The 21,612-nt window shown below is 40.0% G+C and overlaps 1 protein-coding gene across 1 annotated transcript in view; it reads left to right on the top strand.

The window, feature by feature from the left end:
* LOC122790625 (amiloride-sensitive sodium channel subunit gamma-like) overlaps positions 1-21,612 on the top strand; it is a 1,193,300-nt gene that overhangs the window by 650,217 nt on the left and 521,471 nt on the right. The window contains exon 7 of the mRNA XM_044058151.1: positions 14,008-14,080. Within this exon, the coding sequence (XP_043914086.1) occupies positions 14,008-14,080 (73 nt within the window). The remainder of the gene's footprint in view (positions 1-14,007; positions 14,081-21,612) is intronic.

Genomic DNA, 21,612 nt, shown 5'->3' with positions numbered 1-21,612 from the left:
TGACCCAATGGGTTAGGAGGCCTAGAGGTCCCAGAGAATCCTTTTCACTACTCCTTCCAGCTATTCCTCAGTAAAGCTTCTAGAAGAATGAGTGGACTCTGCAGGTGAAGAAGGTCGGTCTGGGAAGGGGGATGGCAGCCTATTCGGAAAAGTGTCAATTGACAGGGAATACCTAGACCTGGGTATAGCTATGAACTCTTTTGGCTGCACCAAAGTGGATGGGGTCAAAGGCATTGCCTTTTCTGGAGAGAGAGCTGAAGAAACTGATGGTGCCATCTGCTTAGCTGTGGTTCTGACATAACAGGTACAACCAAGAGTTTTGATTTCTTCATACTCAGAACCGTGGAAGGTATCAACACCGAACAGCACACTTTTTCACCTTCAAGGATTTAGAAGATGAGAAGGATGAAGCTGAACTGGATTTAGAAGATGAGGAGGATGAAGCTGGACTGGATCTGGAAGATTTAGCTTTTTGTTTGGTAGAATCTTTTGAAGGTGACCCATAAATAGCTTCTCCGAAGGAGAACGACAACAAGCCTTTCAAAATCAACTTATTTTTTCACTCCACTAAAGCCCTGTGACTAAAAGGATGGCAAATGGAGCAACTTTCTTGCAGGTGAAGAGGACCTAAGCAGAAAACACAAAGTGAGAGCTGATCAGAATAGGGAATGTTGTGCGAGCACTTAGCATACCGTTTAAAACCGGCAGGGGCTTTCTCTCTCTCTGTCTGTCTCTGTTTTTGTCCACCATGGTGAGCACACGAAAGACAAAAACAGAACATACCCAGACTCAGAAAATAAGCACACATGAGCACACACACACACACACACACACGCAGAAAACACGTAAACATAAAGATTTTTTTTTTTTTTTTTTTTTTTAGAAAGAAAGGGAAAGGAAGAAGAAAACAGAATACCAGCAATGGTATGTAAAAGAAGCTACCACAAGAGTATGGTGGAGATACTAGCACTAGTATCTAAGATGTACCAAAAGTACGAAAGCAAAAAAGAGTGATAGAAGTAAAAGGAAAGTACTCTGTAAGGGGGAAAAAGATATAAAGAAAAAAAAATCAAAAATTTTACTTATCTGAACCGAGTGTGAGAGTAATGGTAAACCATGTCTGAAGCTGAAAGCAGCAAACAAGATCTGGGTTATTCAACCAGATGCATTGTGGGTAACGGGGGAAGCTCGAGAGTTTTTGGTGCCCATGAGCTTTAGCAAGTGGTCGAGTCAGTTCCAAGGGGTCAGAACCGAACCTGTCCATTGAGAGCCACATGAAAAAATTGATGACTTCAGATCAGTTCTTGTATTTTTTCTTGATTTCTTTCATATAATTCTTTTTCTTTGTCAAAGTACTTTCTATCATTATGTTCTAAATCTTCCAGTGCTTCGTTTTATGTTTTTTTATATTTTTTTCTCTGATTTTCTCACATCATATTACCACTGCAAAAAACATTTCTTACATTTTTCCTTAAATATCATACACCATTCAGACTAGTTTATATAAAATGCTCTCATAGTAATGTAATCTTTCCATAACTGTATTACTAATCTCTTTCCTTCTTCATGCCATGCTTTCTCATTTCTCCTTTTATTCCTTTACCTATTTTATATAGTCTTTCTTTTCCTTTATTTTTAGCCATAATGCAAGATGATCAGAAAATCCTGTTTCAACTACCTCCCCTTCTCCTATTACTAAATCTTTGGGTACAATAAAATAATTTACTTCAGTTCTATACATGCCCCTTTTGCAAGCTCACAATTTTTTTGCCCCAAAGTTTTAACTTACCGCATCTTATAACTTCAAGCATTTTTCTTGTATCATTTCTTTTTACGCTTGCCTCTTAAATCATAATTAAAGTCTCCTGTTATTATAATATTCATACTTATCACTACATAGTTTACAATCTGATTAAATATGATTTCCCTTTCTTTACAATTAGTACAAGCATATGATGTTATAATTCTATTTACTTATTCTTTCCATTTTGAATTTACAATGGTTAATCTTCCCATTTTGCTAAAGTTATATCTAATATCTTTACTGCATTTCTACAGAATAAGGCTATTCCAGAACATCCCTCAGTTTCCAAATTCCAGATTATCTTTCCTTCCCATAGTTTCTCTATTTGTAATTTTTTTAAAACTTATGTCTTCTAATATAACTACATCTACATCACATGCATGCATTAAACCCTCCTAAATCCCTAGTCTCATTAATATATTCTTAATAATATTCACATTTACAGAAAGCACTCTAAATTGTTCATTTTCCCTTTTCTTTAGATTCATGGTTTCATAAGTTGATAGCTAATTGCTAGGCTAGCCTTCTTAAAAGGCCATTCTAAACCGAGCCAATTTCCCTTGCAAAGGTGAGAATCAAACATTGTACCTTGTGTTTGTGAGTCAAACACTTTAACCATTATATCAAACCCCAATCATTAGCTGTATAAATTCTTTTTCATCCATTTACCTTTTTTTCTTTCTTTTGTATTTACTCCTTTAAATTTCTTTTTCTGCCTTTTACCAAAAAAAATCTCTTTTTTCTTTTACTACTTTCTAATTTATGTCTTCTTCATCACTTATTTCAGACCCTTCTTCTAGGTCCTTTTTATTATTTTTTTCTCATTTAATTTTTCTTCTATTTCTACAACTTCAGAAATTTCCTCTCTTTATTCATATTCTTCTCATTCTTTTTCCTTACTCTTATTTTCATTTTTGCAATCCATCCATAAATGTCCAAGTTTGTTACACTTATAACATTTAAATTCACATTTTGTATCATGTCCCATTTCATCACAAATATAACATATACTTTTATCACAGTTACTTATCAAATGTCCTTCTTTTCCTTAAAAAAGCATGTATTGGCTTGTCCCCAACATTTTACAACACCGCTATTCTCCTCCACATTTATAATGCTTGGTATATGTATAATTTTTTTCTTTCTATTTTTAACACAGTGTTACAATCTCATCCACGAGCCCATAAACCCATTTTATGATAAACTTCTACAATGTCCAGTACTTCTTTCAGAAAGTTTTCAAATGTCCTTTCAAAGCTTTTCTTTCCACCTCTGTTCAAAAGTGTTCCTTCATTTGCTTTCTCTGCACATGTTTTCTTTTCAGTTTCACCACTATTCTTCAGGATTGTCTCTGCATTCTTCTTTTGTATTTTCTCCATAATGCCCCCCCCAAAAAACATCTCCTTCATTGTCTGGCCCACTTTGCTTTACCATTTTTTTAGGTAAATCATCCTTCAACCCTCCAAATTGGAGGGTTGTAATTATGCATCCATCATTTGCTGACTCATCTCCATCAGACATATTTCTTTGAAACATCTCCTCGGAATCTTGCACACACTTTCCAGTCTCGATATTTGCTTTCTCCTCCATTTCTCTCACCACTTCATTATCTCATTTTCTCTCCATCTATATCCCTGTTTCTCAGGGCCACCACTGTGCCTGGAATGGAAAAAGGAAGTTCTTCTGCAAAATGGGTTCCACTTGCAATGACAAGTAGGGGAAGTTTCAGGAATCCAAAAAATGTAAAATGAAGCGCTTTTCGTTGCTTGTAATGTGGCAACTTCTTCAGAAAAGATACAAAGTTTCAAACAGTAGTTTATAAATAATTGAGACATGTCATGTGATGACCACACCTCCAGTAAGTCAAGTTCTTAAAGAAACATTTGCTAAAAAACCACATATGTTCATAAAACCTAAATACAAAAGCTGCAAGTTTGTTAAATTAAAAGTGTCATCAAAACTGTTATAAATAGTTATACAGAAGGCATTAAACTGTTAGACTCAAACAATAACAAAGTTAGACTAAACTTCAAAATTACGGAATAATCAACCGGGTATATCTCTCTAAAATATTGTAGAGCTAAAATGAATAGAATTATATTCAAGCACAATACCAGTTACCTTCTCAAACTTCTTAGTTTCAGAAGACAGGCAATGTTACAAGCATCATTTAAACCTGGTACAACAAATGCATTCAAACGGATTTGCCATTCAAGCTCATGTTCCTCTAAAAGTAAGTTCAGTGGACCACCTCTCAAATTAGCTTGAACTTGATCTATAGCTTTAAAGGTAAATTTGTGGCCCACATTATTTGCTATATGTTTTGCTAGTGGGTTGTCAATTTTATTGACTGAAAACATATGTGTTTTTTTAGCAAATGTTTCTTTAAGAACTTGACTTACTGGAGGTGTGGTTATCACATGACATGTCTCAATTATTTATAAACAACTGTTTGAAACTGTGTATCTTTTCTGAAGAAGTTGCCACATTACAAGCAACGAAAAGCGCTTCATTTTACATTTTTTGGATTCCTGATACTTCCTGTGGTGGGTCTTGGTGCTGCCGACTTGGTTTTTGTGTCTCAGTAGTTTGTTGGCTTCCTTTCCCAGGTTTACCTGTAGTATGGCATCTGGAACCAGCAGCAACCCAAGTAGTCCCACATTTTTCAGTTTATAGCTGCAGACCGAATTGGGGAATCTTACTCAGTTAATTAATGCGATGGGCCAAAGTATGGATGGCCTTTCTGCTCGTTTAGAGAAGGTGGACACTGTTTTATCTCAACAACAACGTTCTTTTCAGAACGTGGTTCCACAAATACCGGTGAGTGGCACTCTTGTTAGTAACTTGAGATCTACTCCACCCAACAGAGATGAAGTCAGTATTGGCGCAACTTGTGGGGATATCACATCAAGCCAACGGGTCCCAACCGAAGCCCGCCAAACGGGGAATATGGATGAACCTGTACTTAATACATCTAGTGACAACAATGGAAGGCTTATTGGAGCTCCTGATTTTAACGAGTGGATTAAAGACTCTTCCACACTTTGTTTCAAGACACAGTCTGACCAGGAGCAACCGGCCGAGACTAACAACGGACAACAGGTTGGTGCTATAGGCTTGAATGAGAAGCTTAAAATCCTTGATGTAAAGTCATTAAAACTTAAAAAATTACAACTTGAAGTGATGTATTTTAAGGAGTGCTTGGAGCAACACATAGTTCCGAAAGGGCTTCGTGTCCATCGGTACCCAACTGGTTTAATCCCGGATTCATTGTTTCACTTAGAATTAAATTCCTTCTTCGACCAACAAGGCTTTGACCTCATGCAACTTATGATCAAACACTACCAGTTACAGATAGATGCCTTGTCCTGTGAGGTTTCAGTGTTAAACAATGACATAGTATCGGACTGTGAATTTTTCAGATACAGGTATTACTACGACCGTTCTTTCTCTAGTATTAATCAGTTGCTGGACAGACTAAAGAGCAATAAAGTCAAAAAAATGAAAAGGGACAGGCTTACTTATGACAATGGGTCGGCCTATCCAAAACCATCTTCAGCTCAAATTTCTAATGCAATGAAACCCTTTATTGCTGTACAGCAATCCAACAACGTTGTGCAATCTGATGACAATAACCAGATTGTCATTAGATGTAGTGAACGGATCCGTAACAATAACAGCAACAACTGTGATTATAACCAACAACAAGTGACTGACAATACCAACGTCCCTGTTAATAATTGTGTAAATTTTCGGAAAGACAACCCTACAGGAACAATTCCGAAGAACAAATCATTCCATCAGAACCAGAAGAACAATTGATGCAATTTCAAACGCAGGAACTAATAACTAAAAACTATCCTTGTTTGAACATTGTTACTAACAGTGACGGGAACTTTAACATTTATAATTTTTCATCATTTTCTATCGACTTGCCGTTGGTGAATTTATTAGCTAAAGGTAGTGCATTTGTACCTGACAAACCATTTAATTTAGTCAAAACTGTCACAGATCTTAAACTATATGTGAGAAAGTTAAACTTTAATTTATTATTTGGTGACAGTAACTCTGGTGACCATGAGTTAAGGGTGGCTAGTACTTATAATCCCCCACTACACCCTACCCTGAAGATGTTTGAACAAGTATGCGGACTGGATTTTCGATTCCTTTCGAATCCTCATTCTTGTCCATCAAAAAGACTAAGTAATATGAGTCGAAAGGAAAGTGTACTACTGCAATCCACGAGGAACGCTAATGTTAGGGTGGTTAAACCAGATAAAGGTGGGGGATTAGTAGTCTTTGATCAACATGACTACACAGTGAGAATGAGGCACCTGTTAGACACAGAGGCTTACTCTAAAGCATCCTTGAGTGAGGTCAACACTGCATATAAACGGATAAGAGGCTATTTCAATGACTTCTTCATTGATGCCATCATTTATATTGGTACGTTTAATTTCATCTCCCTTCCTTGGCCAAAAATCCCAATTATGTTTGGGATACCAAAAATCCACAAGGATGTGGAACCCCCCCCCCCATGAGACCATTAATAGATGGGAGGGGTTCATTAACTCACCCTTGTGCAAAGGTAGTGGACAACATTTTGAAAAAATACTTGGTGTTAGAACCCCAAGTATGCAAAGACTCATGGACCTTCCTAGAGAATGTTAACAACTTGGAATTTAACCCCAATCACAATTTCTTAACTATCGATGTTAAGGACTTGTATACATCTATTCCACATTTAGAGGGCATAGAATGGGTGAGTATTTTGCTTAAATCTAAGAAAGCTCCTTCACACGAAATTACTTTAGTGGAGTCTTTATTAGACATCATTCTTACTAATAATTACTTTTTATTCGACAAAGATTTTTATTTACAGAAACGAGGGGTCGCTATGGGGTCGCCCTGTGGTGCCAGCTTTGCCAACTTGGTGATGGTGTATTGGGAAAGAACTTTCGTTTTCAAAGCTGAGTACTTCAGGGTGAACCTTGTTTACTACACCCGTTTCTTGGATGACATCTTCGTGTTATTTAATGGAGATGGCATTCAGGCTGAGCTTTTTATTTCATTTTTGAATTCTACAACTGATTTCCTTGTAGTTACATCAACATTTCATACAACCACGATTGACTATTTAGATGTGAAACTTTCAAAAGATAAAGTCAATAGGGGGTATGTATCACAGATTTTTAGAAAACCCACGTACTGTAACTCATTCCTACACTTTTCTAGCTGCCATCCGTTCCACCAGAAGTGGCGCATTATAAAAGGACAATTGACAAGGGCAGCTAGAATGACCACACTTGAGCTCGATTTCCATCAAGAGTGTGATTTACTTAGGATGATGTTTGAAAAGCGTGGGTATCCCAGCGACCTTATTGGAACTTTAGTCAGTGAAGTTTCTGACAAAAGAAGACTTGGAATCGTCTCTCCCATCCTTGGGCTAAATAGTTTAGAACAGGTCAGTCTTGTTCCTCACACGGTAGATTGTCAAAACAGTGTACTTGTCCCAACACAAATTCCATCACAAACTTTAGCCCCTAACTTCAAAGGTGGATTTATTACTACCTTCAGTAATGATAGTGGCCAAGTCAAATGTATTTTATGTAAAAACTGTCAGTTTATCTTAAGTGATGTTTCACTATTCAGTAAACTAGGTCCAGTTCCAAATATTGTATTTCGTAGAGGCCACAACCTTAAAAACTTGCTTGAATGTGGGGGGCAACAACTTAAAATACCTAGGTATGCTGGAATGAATTTGTGTGAATCTTGTAGGATGTGTAGATTCATGGAAGTGGGCAATACATTTTGTATAGGTGACAACAAGTATGAGATTAAATTTAAACTCAACTGTAATTCTAGACTAGTAGTCTACATAGCAAGATGTGTCTGCTGTCCCGCATTCTACGTGGGGAAGACTGAACGTAGACTGCGGGACAGGGTTTATGAACACACCTATGCTATTTCAGTCAATAAAATTGACAACCCACTAGCAAGACATATAGCAAATAATGTGGGCCACACATTTACCTTTAAAGCTATAGATCAAGTTCAAGCTAATTTGAGAGGTGGCCCACTGAACTTACTTTTAGAGGAACATGAGCTTGAATGGCAAATCCGTTTGAATGCATTTGTTGTACCAGGTTTAAATGATGCTTGTAACATTGCCTGTCTTCTGAAACTAAGAAGTTTGAGACGGTAACTGGTATTGTGATTGAATATAATTCTATTCATTTTAGCTCTACAATATTTTAGAGAGATATACCCGGTTGATTATTCTGTAATTTTGAAGTTTAGTCTAACTTTGTTATTGTTTGAGTCTAACAGTTTAATGCCTTCTGTAAAACTATTTATAACAGTTTTGATGACACTTTTAATTTAACAAACTTGCAGCTTTTGTATTTAGGTTTTATGAACATATGTGGTGTTTTAGCAAATGTTTCTTTAAGAACTTGACTTACTGGAGGTGTGGTTATCACATGACATGTCTCAATTATTTATAAACTACTGTTTGAAACTGTGTATCTTTTCTGAAGAAGTTGCCACATTACAAGCAACAAAAAGTGCTTCATTTTACATTTTTTGGATTCCTGACACTTCATGTGGTGGCTCTTGGTGCTGCTGACTTGTTTTTGTGTCTCAATAGTTTGTTGGCTTCCTTTCCCTGGTTTACAAGTAGGGGAAGTTCTTTGATGTCCTGGTCAAATTTACCCAAGCAGTTTAAAAACCACCTCAGGCATCCTCTGAAAAAAAGTTACCAGGCAAGTGGGACTAACCTGTCTGGCAAAGGATGGAAAGATAGAAAGACAGATAAATAAACAGATAACATGGCTTGAAGTAGTCATAATGAACCAACAGTATGGAATGTACACAAAATCATCCTAATAAAAATAAATTGTGCTTTGTCAGAATGCCAAATTTATGTCAAACTTCGACATTTCGAAGTAAAACCTTAAAAGATATAACTTATTTAGGGAAGAGAAGAGAGATCTGTATCAGGATATATAGTGAGTAAAAAATTCCATCACTCATATGTACTTATGTTCTAAGGTAAGAAGAATACATCTAAGATAAAGGAATTCATAAGTAGTAAGAATTTAGTTTTAAATATAATACCTCAGAAAATAATTATGAGCAGAGCGACAGAGATCCCAACATATACAATATTTAAAACTGTCTAAATGCAATAAGCAATATTCAAAATCTGTTTTTATGTGTACTAGAAGCAGTGTGGAGGCTGGCTGATATGGCACTGACAGGCTTGTGATTCATACACAACGTCACTAGAACAGTGCACCTCCAAGGAACAAGTAAGGCATAATGAGCCACAATTCACTAAACTTCCAATGTCAGACCCAGAGTATCAGTGCCAGGAGTGGTGGGTAGTGGAGTACACTGCCCACAGTAGCTCTGTAGTGTGAGCCGGACTCAGAACTTATTGGCAGAGTAAGTGGTGGTGGTGGTGAGGTAAAAAATCCACTTCAGAAGTGCTCTACAAAACCCAGCTAGGATATGACTGTATCAGGGTTGTTGTGGCATGAAACACATTGACCATGTCAGTCATATACTGAGGACCAGACCCAGGACTCAGTTCCAGGGCACACAGGTGGGAGTGAAACACTACCCATATCAGCAATGTACTAAGGACCAAAGCAAGAACTTGTATGTTTGAGAACCACCCCATCACAGGTGTTATGCACAAAGCACAGTAGGTGTAACATTTTAGTTGTGGTGAATTCTGACACTTGGATACCTTAGAAGAAGAGCACATTTAATTTTATATTAGCTTGTGCACTGTGCAGATGTGCAGTACCACATGTGATAGGGGTGCACCTCACCTCATATCAAGGCTGCACACAGAATAAGTAGCATCCGTGTCCTTCAGAGATGTAGCACCTGGTACATCTAGTTACAGTATTTCAGGGCACTGTAACACCATACAGCAGATACAGCATGTATACCCTTCATTATCCATCATTTCGAGCACTCAGGCAGCAGTTCATTTTTAGTCAAATTCCATAACACAGAAGGATGAAGCCCCAACTGAGAACCACTTGACCAAATTTCAATTAGTGGATCATGGCTCTGAAGAGTAGGAGATGGGCAGGAATTAATGGTATTTTTCAGCCTGCTTGTCCAAGATGATGGAAAGGATTCCCAGCTGGAGCTACAGCCCACAGTAGGGACTGGGAGCTCTACCTTGGAGAACACACCAACAGATCACTCACAGGCACATTCTGTATTCATTTTATTGGATGTTTGTTGAGAAGTTTGGACTGTGAGTACTGTATAAATAAAAAAAAGCTTCTCACTGTTGTTAGGATGGTACCTTATTAGATCACCCTGCTTTCCTCTCTTCAGGTTTCCTCAACATTGTCCCCACCAAGTAGATCTCAATGTGGGTGAGTAATCCAGACTAATTCCAGTGGAGGATCTTGGATATCATGATTAAGTAGGGGCTACAGGGCATAACAAATGATAGAGGGCAGGTGGATAATCAAAAATATTTTAAAAAAATGTGGTACTCTGTACAGCCAATCATAGGTTCTGCTTAGTGCACTCCTGCATAGCATGGTAGCCTGGCTACCACTGGAGTATATGCTATAGTGACAGTTACAGCAGGAGTATATCAGCCATTAGGGAGTTCACATCATGGCACCCAGTGTAATACTAGGGTGTGAGGTGTAGTGACTGGAGTATGACAGTCATTATGGGTTCACAACATGGCAGCATTCATAACATATGTCAATGGCAGGAATACAGCACCACTTACCCCATATGTGGGTAATAAGGGGTTTACAAAATGTAGTTCAGCACTAGTGTGTGACGACTGATGCTTGTGGCTGCATTCTTCACATGATTCTGTGTGTGTGTGTGTGTGTGTGTGTGTGTGTGTGTGTGTGTGTGTATGTGCGCACGCATGTGTGTGTGTGCGTGTGCATGTGTGTGTGTGATCATGACTACACAGATACCCTCTATATCGCTGCTGGCATGCTGTCAGATTATGTGTTCAAGCCGGTATGAGGAGGTAAGGGGCACATTTAACAGTCAGTGTGGTTCCCATCTCCTCACCTATGTCTGCACAGCAGCTCACAGTTGCATCTCATGGATTTGTGTCACATGAATTAATGAAGTAAAAAGGAAACCTTTGAACTCAACCCACAGTTCAGGAAATCACAAATCTAAAATAAAACACCTGTTCTCATATCTCAGCTGCTGCACTTTGTTGTAACAAAAAGTACACTGAACTGAATCTCCAGTTCAAAATATGAAAACAAAATTCCATCAAGTAGAAACATCAAATAAAAAAAATAGCATTTACAAATACAAAGCCTAAATAGTATTACAGAAACAAAAAATAATAGCACAGTAAACAAATGAAGTCAAAGCAAACACAGTCAAATTAACAGAAAACAAATTTTGTGACTCCAATTTTGATTCTAATGGTTTCAAGGAAATGGCCTCAAGAAGCCTATATGCTCTTGCATCGCATTAATCACTGGACAGAAGAATAATGCACTACCTTCCTAGTTTGCTATAGACCACCCAAGACCAGCTGCACACATAATCCTCCTGCAGCACTACTTGTATCTATGTCCTAGCATCTCCAGCAGTAGCCTTGATACAGTGACACGTAGCTGTTGTGCTGCATCCCTTGAGACACACTATGCCTTTCCAGCAATGCTGCATGGTGCTTTAGTTTTTTTACTGCATTCTGAAGGGCTTGCAGTTTGATAGGCTTATCTACATATCTACCACAGACCATATCTCCAAGAGGCACATTAACTTAAGTCTTATACTGGCCACCTGCTTAACTGTGATTGTACTATGTAGGTCTGGCCATAATTTATATTTCATTGCAATGGTCCTAAATCATAGAAGCTGAGATCCCTTATAAGATCCTCCAAAACTAGCTATGAAAAGAAAGTCACCACTGATTCTAAGGGCAACCACAAAGCATTCAATAGTTATGTCAAGAATCTCAATGGTAACATCCAGATCTGCTCAGAGTTACCGTACAACAGCAAGAAAATTAGAGAACCAACTCATATTGCCAACATTCTGGCATGGTGCTAACTTTACCCCCATCTCACCCCCTAAAGGGCCCATATCTATACAAGAAGAATGCAGAGTCCATGTAATCACATCTATGCAGGTAAAAGCTGCACTCTCTAAAACCAAAAACACAGTCTCCATGAGACCAGACAACATCCCAGGTTGCGTTTTACATGAACTTCAGAACAAACTGGCTCCATAGCTAAGCACCATGTTCAATCGTAATCTCACATCAGGCTTTGTGCCCACAGTTGTCCCACTCCACAAAGGGGGAGCCACCACTCATCCTGGGAACTATCGCCCTATTAGCCTGACAAGCCTGGTCTGCAAGGCCATGGAACGTATCATCATAGAACTCATAAACAAAGACATTGATAACCTCCAAACTCTGGACCCCATCCAGTTCAGGTTTGTGAAAGGCAGATCATGCCTTCTGAACCTGATCAACTTCTTTGAGGCAGTCACCAAAGCCGTAGACGAGGGTAAGATGGTTCACACAACCTATCTTGATCTCAGCAAGGCTTTCAACACCATCCCCCATTCTGGAATTATAGCTAAACTCACTAAACTAGGTATAAATCCCTACATCACATGATAGGCTGCCAACTGGCTCACTGACAGAACCCACACTGTAAAAGTTGCAGACTCCAAATCTGACTTCAAACCAGTGATAAGTGGAGTACCACAGGGTTCAGTCCTGGAACCTCTCCTGTTTGGTATCTACTTCTCTGAAGTACAGGCTAACACAGAAGGCCTCTGGCTAATGAAGTTCGCAGATGGCTGCAAACTAGGAGCCATAGTCGAGTCCCCAAATGATGTGGACATCCTACAGAAGGGCCTCACTGAGACAGATGCTTGGTGTCAGAGGCATGGCCTCAAGCTCAATGCCAAAAAGTGCATTGTCATCCCCTTTGGTAAAAACTCTGTACCTATGAACTACCACATAAACGGCAGTCTACTTAACGCCGAATGTGTGATAAGAGACCCTGGGACCCAGGTGGACAGTAGTCTCTCCTTTGATAATCGCATCGCTACAGTAGTTAGGAAATCCTTCTATGTGGCACACTTCATCACAAAGGGGTTCTCATCCAGGAAAAAAGAGGTCATTGTTCCCCTCTACTCTGCACTCATTAGACCCATTATAGACTACAATGCCCCTTTTGGAATGTACCTCACAAGACATCTGCAGCAGCTGGAAAGGCCACAGAAGTACCTCACAAAGAGGATTACTGGCCTCAAACAGATGCCCTACACTGACCGTCTCAAAAAACTCCAGCTTTACTCTGTTGCATATAACCTACTACAAGGAGATCTCTGCCTAACATATAAAGCTATGTTAAACCTAGAGCTGTTGGACATGCTACACCTAAAGATATCCCAATCCCTTGAGCTACACGCTCTAGGGACCTAAACTTTGTCACCACAATAAACAGGACATGCTGGAGGGATAGATTCCTGTACCAGAGACTTCCTAAACTCTGGAACAAGCTACCCATCTATGTCAAGCAAAGTTCCTCATTAGCACTCTTCAAGAAAAATATTGATGAGTGGATGGGAAATAGGAAATACACCCCAGGGATCACTTCTGTGGCTCTGCTCGACAAGGGCACAGGAAATTAACTTTCTTGGGTGGAGTAAGCCAGGGAACCTTATTGGCAAGGCTTACTTAGGCCCTTGGGTTGATAGCCTACTACCTACCTATGAACCTATACAGCATGTGAGTGGGTACTGGCAAAGTGTAAATAGTCTTGTGACTCCATTACTTTGTATTTCCTAAGATTTTATAAACCATAGTTAAGCTATCCAAAATGCCTTTGCTGCTCTTTCTGACTATAAGGAAAATGCTGCAACTCTTTTTTTTTTTTCAAATATTTTTATTATTTGAGATAAGCACAAACATCACGTATTGGCTAAATTTTCAAATACATATTGATGCTACACTCAGGTTGGCTATATTTTGTAAAACAACATTTGAAATCTAAACTAATTTTTCTCTGAAATGAACTACTTTACACTAGCTTGAAATTCTAGTAAGCAAGGCAGCCATAGTATCTGTGGGTAGTGCTATCTTACAATAAAAATTAAGTATTATTTAAGGTTTTGAAAATACATGTCTGGTAACTTTCTGCTCTTTCTATCTCCAGGTGACTGTGTACAGCTCTATGAGTTCAAATTTGCTCACGATGAACTGAACTGTAACTGTCCACTGCAGTGTCAGTAAGTATAAAATAAAATGCAAAAGAAAAAAATAGAGACAAACTACTGCACAGGAAGTCATTTTAACAAAAAGATTCCCTATCCACATCTAGTAAACAGACAGTTTGAAAGAAAAACAAGTCTCACCAAAATATTCACTGGACGATTACTGATTATGCAGTACAATAAATAAACAATTTGTGGATATGTGTAGGTAATTTTGGTATCAATCTGAAACACAATGGGAGGTTACCAGCTTTGCTACTCACTGCATTCTTACAAAGGTTTTGGCTGTTGCAGTCTGCATATCTGATATTAATAATGCATAAAATGACACTGCTCCTATCCGCACCTCTGGTAATGAAAACTTGTAGAAAAGGACATGAATTAAGGTCACTGTTTATACTTATTCACAAGTCTTTAAATGATATTATTATTTTCAGTTTGACTGACTAATATTTGTACATTGTGAATTTTGGGGTATGTTAAAACTAAGTAATATTTAGTTCAAGGGACTGTAGAGCTCTGCATCTTTTATACACTGCTTTGCTTTGCTCATACAGAATAAGCCATTTCTTTAAATTTAGCTGTTATGAACAAGATGGTGCTTTATGTTAAAAACAAAAATTATGTACTCACCATAACAATGCATCTGTGTTGCCTGTTTTCGTCCATCCTCACTCCCACTTCTCAGACTTTGGATCCATAAGTCAAGCTCCTCCCCTTACCCAGATTAACTCAAATTGAATTTTCCTCCTTGATATCAATATATAGAAAAAACACAACTCTATAAATGTTTAAAAAATATGACAGAAAAGGTATCTGGAGCGAAGAGAGAAAAGGAGCAAAGCAGGGAATACTTCCAGGTCATACCAGGAGACCATATAAGTATTTTTTTCCTGTGGGAGGAGGAAGGGGAGAAGGTAGGTCGAGGAAGGATGAAAACAGACAACAAAGGTGCATCGTTATGGTGAATACATAATTTTTTATCTGATGTTTTCTTCTTCATCTGTTCCTCAACCTCTGGGACAGAGTCCCCAGCTACTGTCAACCCAGGGTGGTCTCATGGAAGGATATTCCGGAGTATGGCAGATCCAAATGCTCACCTTTTCCTAGAAGGTATATCCAATTTGTAATGAGCTATGAAGATATGAGCATTCGACCAAGTAGCAGCAGTACAAATGTCATCTATAGAAGTTCTGGATAAGAAAGCAAAAGTGGAGACTGACCTTGTGGAATATGCTTGGGTTGGTCTTGGTAAAGACATACCCTTGTGTTTATAAACATAAGAAATAAACTCAGTGAGCCATCATGCAACTTTAGAAACAGATTGTCCCAACTTAGTTTATGAAAATGAAATAAACAATTGGTCAGAATTCATGAAGGCTTTTGTTCTGTGAGATAAAATCAGAGTTGTCTGCGTACATCCACTAAATTAAGCATATTTTCCCTTTATTGGAGAATTTTTGGAAAAATACTGGTAAAATAATGGATTGGTTTTGGTCGAATTCAGAAGCTACCTTTGAAGAAAGGATGGATTGGTGCAAAGAAAAACCCTGTCTTTATGAAAAATAATATAAAGTGACTGGAAAAAATATATATATTTATACTTTATTCAGCTTCTCTTACTTAACTGTCTTCTACCTTATTACCTTAGTTTGCTGTTGTGTGTAATCTTAAGTGTACAAATGCTCTTATTCTGCAATTCTTACTCCTTGTTTGTAGCCTGATTAATATTCTAAGCATCTTAGTTTTGGTTGTAGGCCATTTATTTTACATTTAGGGTTTTTGCAGAGACACCCTTATCAAACCCTGTTCTCCGTAAGCCCAGGGAGTACTCAGAGGACTATGGCTGGACAATTCCCATCAGTTTCTCCTGCCAGCCTGGTCGACATGGGCATACTGGGACAGTGTAGCAACTGCCTCATGTTCACAGCCAGTCCCCTTCTCCTAGCACATAATTCTTCTACTTGCGAGAGATGCAGCTGCATCAGTAAGTTGGAATCTATGCTCTCTCACATCACAGTCAGTACTCCTGACAAAGAGGAGATTGCCAGTACAAGCACCACACCACCCACATCAGAAAGCCACACACCCACCTATGCAGGGGTCCTCAACAAAAATTTACCTAAACAAAAGAGATCCCCAAAACACACTCACAAACATTACACACACAACACCAATCACATCACACACAGTAGTCAGTGCATCAGTGTCTCACAAACACAGCCCATTAGGTAAAACAATAAACCAACGCAGCCCATAAGGCATAACAATATACCAAACATACTAGTCATTGGCGACTTGATAGTGAGACACAACAATGTCCCACTCACCAGACTCAGCAAGGAGAAGGTCATGGTCAACTGTTTGTCAGGCACTAGAATCCGCCACATCACACACGCACTCAAGTCTCTCCACAACAGGTAAAAGTATGACTGTCACTGTCATGTTGGTGTGAACGACTTGAGACATACTTCCCTGGACTATATGAAGAGAGACATGACTGAGCTCTCAGAGTATGTGCTCCAGACAGATATGACCCTAGCCCTATGCAGCATCCTACCTTCACCAAGAATGATACCACAAAACCAATAAAAAATGTTTGACTTCAACAATTGGCTTAGTTTCTGGAGTCTTTCTAAGGGGATCCAGTATCTGCCTGAGATGACATGGTTGACAGGCCACGATGCTTTGTGAGAGATGGCCTCCACCTGTCACCCCTAGGGTTCTGGATCTTGGCCAAAGCTCTTGCCTCCCCCATTGTGCCTTTTTTTAGGCCATGTCCCAAAGACAAATCTTCCACCATAAAAGATATGTTAAAAAGCAAACTGAAGTCATGCTGCTCAATGCTAGGAGCCTTAATCTAAAAATGCACTCACTGGAGGCTCTCCTCACATTGGAAGATGCCGATGTTTGTGCAGTCACGGAAACTTGGTTCAGGGCTGCAGAGAGCACCCCTGCCTTACCAGGCTATACTGCATTCCACACTTTCTGACCCCAAAATAAGGTCAGAAAGACTAAGGGTGGTGGAGTCTCTACCTTCATTAAGGACAGGCACACCTCCAGACTGGTTTACCAACATGATGCACTGGAATTACTCCAGGTGCAACTGACAGTTGGCAAGACACCCAAGTTATAACCAGTTATAGACCCCCCTCCATGTCTCAGGATACCCACACCTCCTACCTGGACCTACTTGACTCCATCAAGGTACCCCATAACACCCTAATCCTTGGTGACATCAACTACCCCACCATAGACTGGGTGAACTATTCCTGCACAAATGCATTCACCCAATGATTCCTTGACTTCAACAGTTCTAACACACTAGATCAGCTGGTCTTATCCTCCACAAGGAGAGATAACGTACTGGACTTGGTTCTCACCAACATGGGCAACCTTCCCTGGTGAGATCAGATCATCGGTCTGTCTCATTCGAAGTTTCTATCCCACCCAAGCCCTCCCAAGCCATAACCAGGCTAAAAAACTTCTCAAAAGCTGACTACAACCTCCTAAGGGAGGGTATCAGCAGCTTCACACCACTTCCCCCCTCAGATGACGCAGACAACTATGTTGAACAGTACACCAGTGCAGTATACAAGCACCTGTACAACTGTATGGACTCAGCTATAACCAACAAAACTAAAATATGCTCCTCAAGGAAACACAAACCTGCCTGGTGGGCATCCTCTATCAACAGCAAAAGGAAGAAACTGTTGTCCAAGGGTACAAAAGAACAAATTCCAAATCGGAAAAACTCCCTCCTCTGCCTCAACAAGCAAATTAGATCATTAGTGAAAATCTCCAAAGCCAATTATGAGTTGAAACTAGCCTCCAAAACAAAGGGAAACCAAAAGTTCTTCTTCAGTTACATTAGGAACCTCCATGGCAAAGCCCAAGTTTGTTCCGAACTAGTACTTAATGGTACCACTTACACTGATCCTGCTGACTGACCCAACCTGCTGGCTGATAGGTTCAGTTCAAACCTCACCCCCTTATTGCCCCCAAAGGCCCAGTTGACATCCCTGATACTTGTCCCACACCTCACATCTCTGTAGATCAAGTTTAAAGGCCCTATCCAAGGCAAAGAACACAGCTTCCAAGGAACCTGATAGTATCCCAGGCTGTATTCTGCACCATCTCCAGCAAGAACTAGCTTTGCCATTGAGCACCCTATTCAACCACAGCCTAACTACAGGCTTCATTCCAGCAGAGCAGACAACTGCCACTGTCATCCCTTTGCACAAAGGTGGTGCCACTACTGACCTGGGAAACTATCGCCCTATCAACTTGACATGTCTGATCTGTAATGTCATGGAGCATATTATTATGGATCTCATAAACAAGGACATAGGCAATCTCCTAGCATTTAACCCTACCCAATTTGGATTTGTCAAGGGCAGATCTTACCTACTGAATCTAGCTGACTTCTTTGAGACTGTCAGCAAGGCCCTGGATGAGGGAAAGTCAGTACATACAACTTACCTTGACCTGGCCAAGGCCTTTGACACAATCCCCTACTTGGGCATCATTGAAAAGCTAACACAACTTGGTGTTAATCCCTATCTAGTCAGATGCACGGCCAACTGGCTCACAGGTTGGACCCACAAGGTCAAAATAGGTGCTGCCACCTCCGACAGCAGAACTGTCACGAGAGGTGTTCCCCAGAAATCTGTCTTGGGACCCCTATTGTTTGGCATATACTTGTCAGAGGTCCAGGCAAAGACAAAGGGCCTGTGGTTGACCACATTTGAGGATGACTGGAAGTTGGGTGCTGTCATTAACTCCCCAAATGATGTTAAAATACTGCAGCAGGATCTCACAGCTACAAATAATTGGTGCCAAAGTCATGGCCTTAAGTTAAATGCTAAAAAATGTATTATCGTACCATTTGGCAAAAACACGACCCCTACTGATTACCACATCAACGACAACCCCCTAAGCATACAACCTATGGTGACAGACCTGCATACTCAGGTTGACAACAATCTCATATTCGACCATCATGTGGCAGCGGTGGTCAGAAAAGCCTTTTACTTGGTTCATCTTATAAGTAAAGGGACTGAATCCAGAAAAAAAGAGGTTATTATTTCTCTGTACTCCTCACTTATCAGATCTATAATTGAGTATAATGCCCCGTTTGGTATACACCTCTCCATACACCTGCACCAACTGGAAAGGCAAAAGAAATACCTCACAAAGAGAATCCATGGCCTCCAACACCTATCCTATGCGGACAGGCTTAAATCACTATCACTCTACTCGGTATCACACAGATTGCTCAGAGGTGATCTGTGTCTCGCCTACAAGGAAATATCGGACCCTGCCCTACTACAGATGCTCCACATCCATAAGTCTAACTCCTTGTGCATTAGGGTCTACATTAGAACATCGAAGTTTCAAAACTTCGAATGTTCTAATATCGACCCCTATTCAGCAAAAGCTGAAAACATCGAACATACAGAACAGCAAATTTTTTCCTAGGGAAAAAAATTTCTGTTCCAAAACACATACACACAACACAAGCACACCAAACAAACAGCAATCCACACACATACACCTAAAATCTTACACCTAACCCTACACTAAACTATACACACACCACTAACTATCCACTTACCTTAACCTAAACCCTAACCCTAAGGTCTGTCACTATTGCACACTCACCTCAACCATGCCCTAACCCTAACTCACCTACCCCGCCCTAACCCTCATGTCCACACAATCACACACATACCTAACCCGCCCTAACCCTCACATCCACAAAATCGCACATATACCTAACCCACACCCTAACATTAACTAACCTAACCCGCACTCAATCACACACTTTCCTGAACCCGACCCGTAACTTTCCACCACAGAGCTGAAAATACCGAAGCAAAAGAAACGGACAACCAAATTCTTTCCCTAGGAAAAAAAATTGTTTTTCTGTTGCTTCGATATTTTCAGCTTTCGCTGAATAGATGTCGATATTATAACATTCAAAGTTTTGAATCTTCGATGTTCTAATATAGACCCGTGCATTAACCCCTCGATAAGCCTAAATCTAATATGTGGCATCACCAGAACCTGCTGGAGAGACAGGTTTGTCTCCCAGAGGCTGCCCCATCTCTGGAATAGACTTCCCATACATGTCAAACAGAGTACCTCACTGACCCTCCTCAAACGCAACCTTGATGAGTGGATGGGAAACCATAAATTTGTCCCAGGGATTCCACCTTTGTCCCTCACTGACAGGGGCGACAGGTGCTGACTGAGGTTTCTTTTTTGTGGATAAACTCCTGGCTGGGCTTGTAAGGGCCCCAGGGCCATTAGCCTATTAACCTTCTATGATGGCAAGATAAAACGTGAAGTTCTGAAACTCTTATAGCAGATGTAATGGCAACAAGAAAAATGTTTTTCCACGTCAAAACTTTTAAATTAGCTTTTGCCACAGTTTCTAAGGGAAACTTTGTGAAGGCTTGGAGAAGAATCATCAAGTCCTAAGGAGGGGCTGGGACCTTGATAGGAGGCCTGAGCAAAAACATACCTTTAAGGAAGGCCTTGCATAACCTAAGGGAGGCCAATGACAGATCTTTACCTACATGAAAACAGGAGATTGCAGCCAGCTGTACTTTGATTGTAGAGTAACTTGCTCCATTATGAAAAATGGAAGCCAGAAATTCTACAACTGCTGGAATGAGTACTGGAAAAGGATCTAAATTTCTCTTGTTAACCTAGAAAGAGAACTGTTTCCATTTACTCTTGTATAGCTTCTTAGCGGAGGTTTTTTGGGAAGAAGCATGGATGCGTAACAAGCTTGGACTTTCTAGCCATCACTGGAAGGAGAGAAACCATGTAGTTAACCTGAGGGCTTGTATGCCCAGGTGAAGTACCCCAGTGAGGTGAGACAGAAGATCCAGAAGGGGATCCAGAACCCAAGGGGGTATATTAGATGAGGTCAAAGGAATGGGAATCACACTTGTTGAGGCCAGAATGGGGTAATGAAGATCACCTTGCTTTTCCATTGATAAGCTTTCTGTAAAAACTTTGATATGAGAGGTGTGGAAGGGTAGGCGTAATGAAGTCTGGGAGACCAATCGTGACTCAGAGCATCCCCCAGTGACTCCCCCTCTGGGGGTATTAGGGCAAAAAAAAAACTGCTGCATTTGGAATTCTGGACAGAGGTGAACGGGTCACAGCATTTCTGACCCAATTGATGAAAAATCTGCTCCGCCACTGAATGATGAATAGACCACTTGTGAGGCATAAGAACAGGTCTGCTCAGTCTGTCCGCTAAAATACTGAACTTCCCTGTAATGTACATATAAAAGAAAACAGCTGGAAGAGATCACCAATTGCCACACTCTCGTTTCCTCTTGACACATGGGGTAAGAGTGGGTTTCCCCCTGTTTGCTGATGTACCTGACAACTGACACATTCTCCGTCTGTATAGCAATTGTCCCCTGAGGTAGGATGTCTTGAAATGCAAGCTAGGAGGACTGCCCTCATCTGTAGGACTTTGATGTGAAGGTTGGCCTCTAAATGAACTGTCTGTGCCAGGTAAT

This window comes from Protopterus annectens, chromosome 16.part0 (assembly GCF_019279795.1).
Source record: "Protopterus annectens isolate FY-2018-M chromosome 16.part0, PAN1.0, whole genome shotgun sequence".
NCBI classification, from domain to species: domain Eukaryota; kingdom Metazoa; phylum Chordata; order Ceratodontiformes; family Protopteridae; genus Protopterus; species Protopterus annectens.
This window is presented reverse-complemented; position numbering and strand designations above follow the sequence as displayed.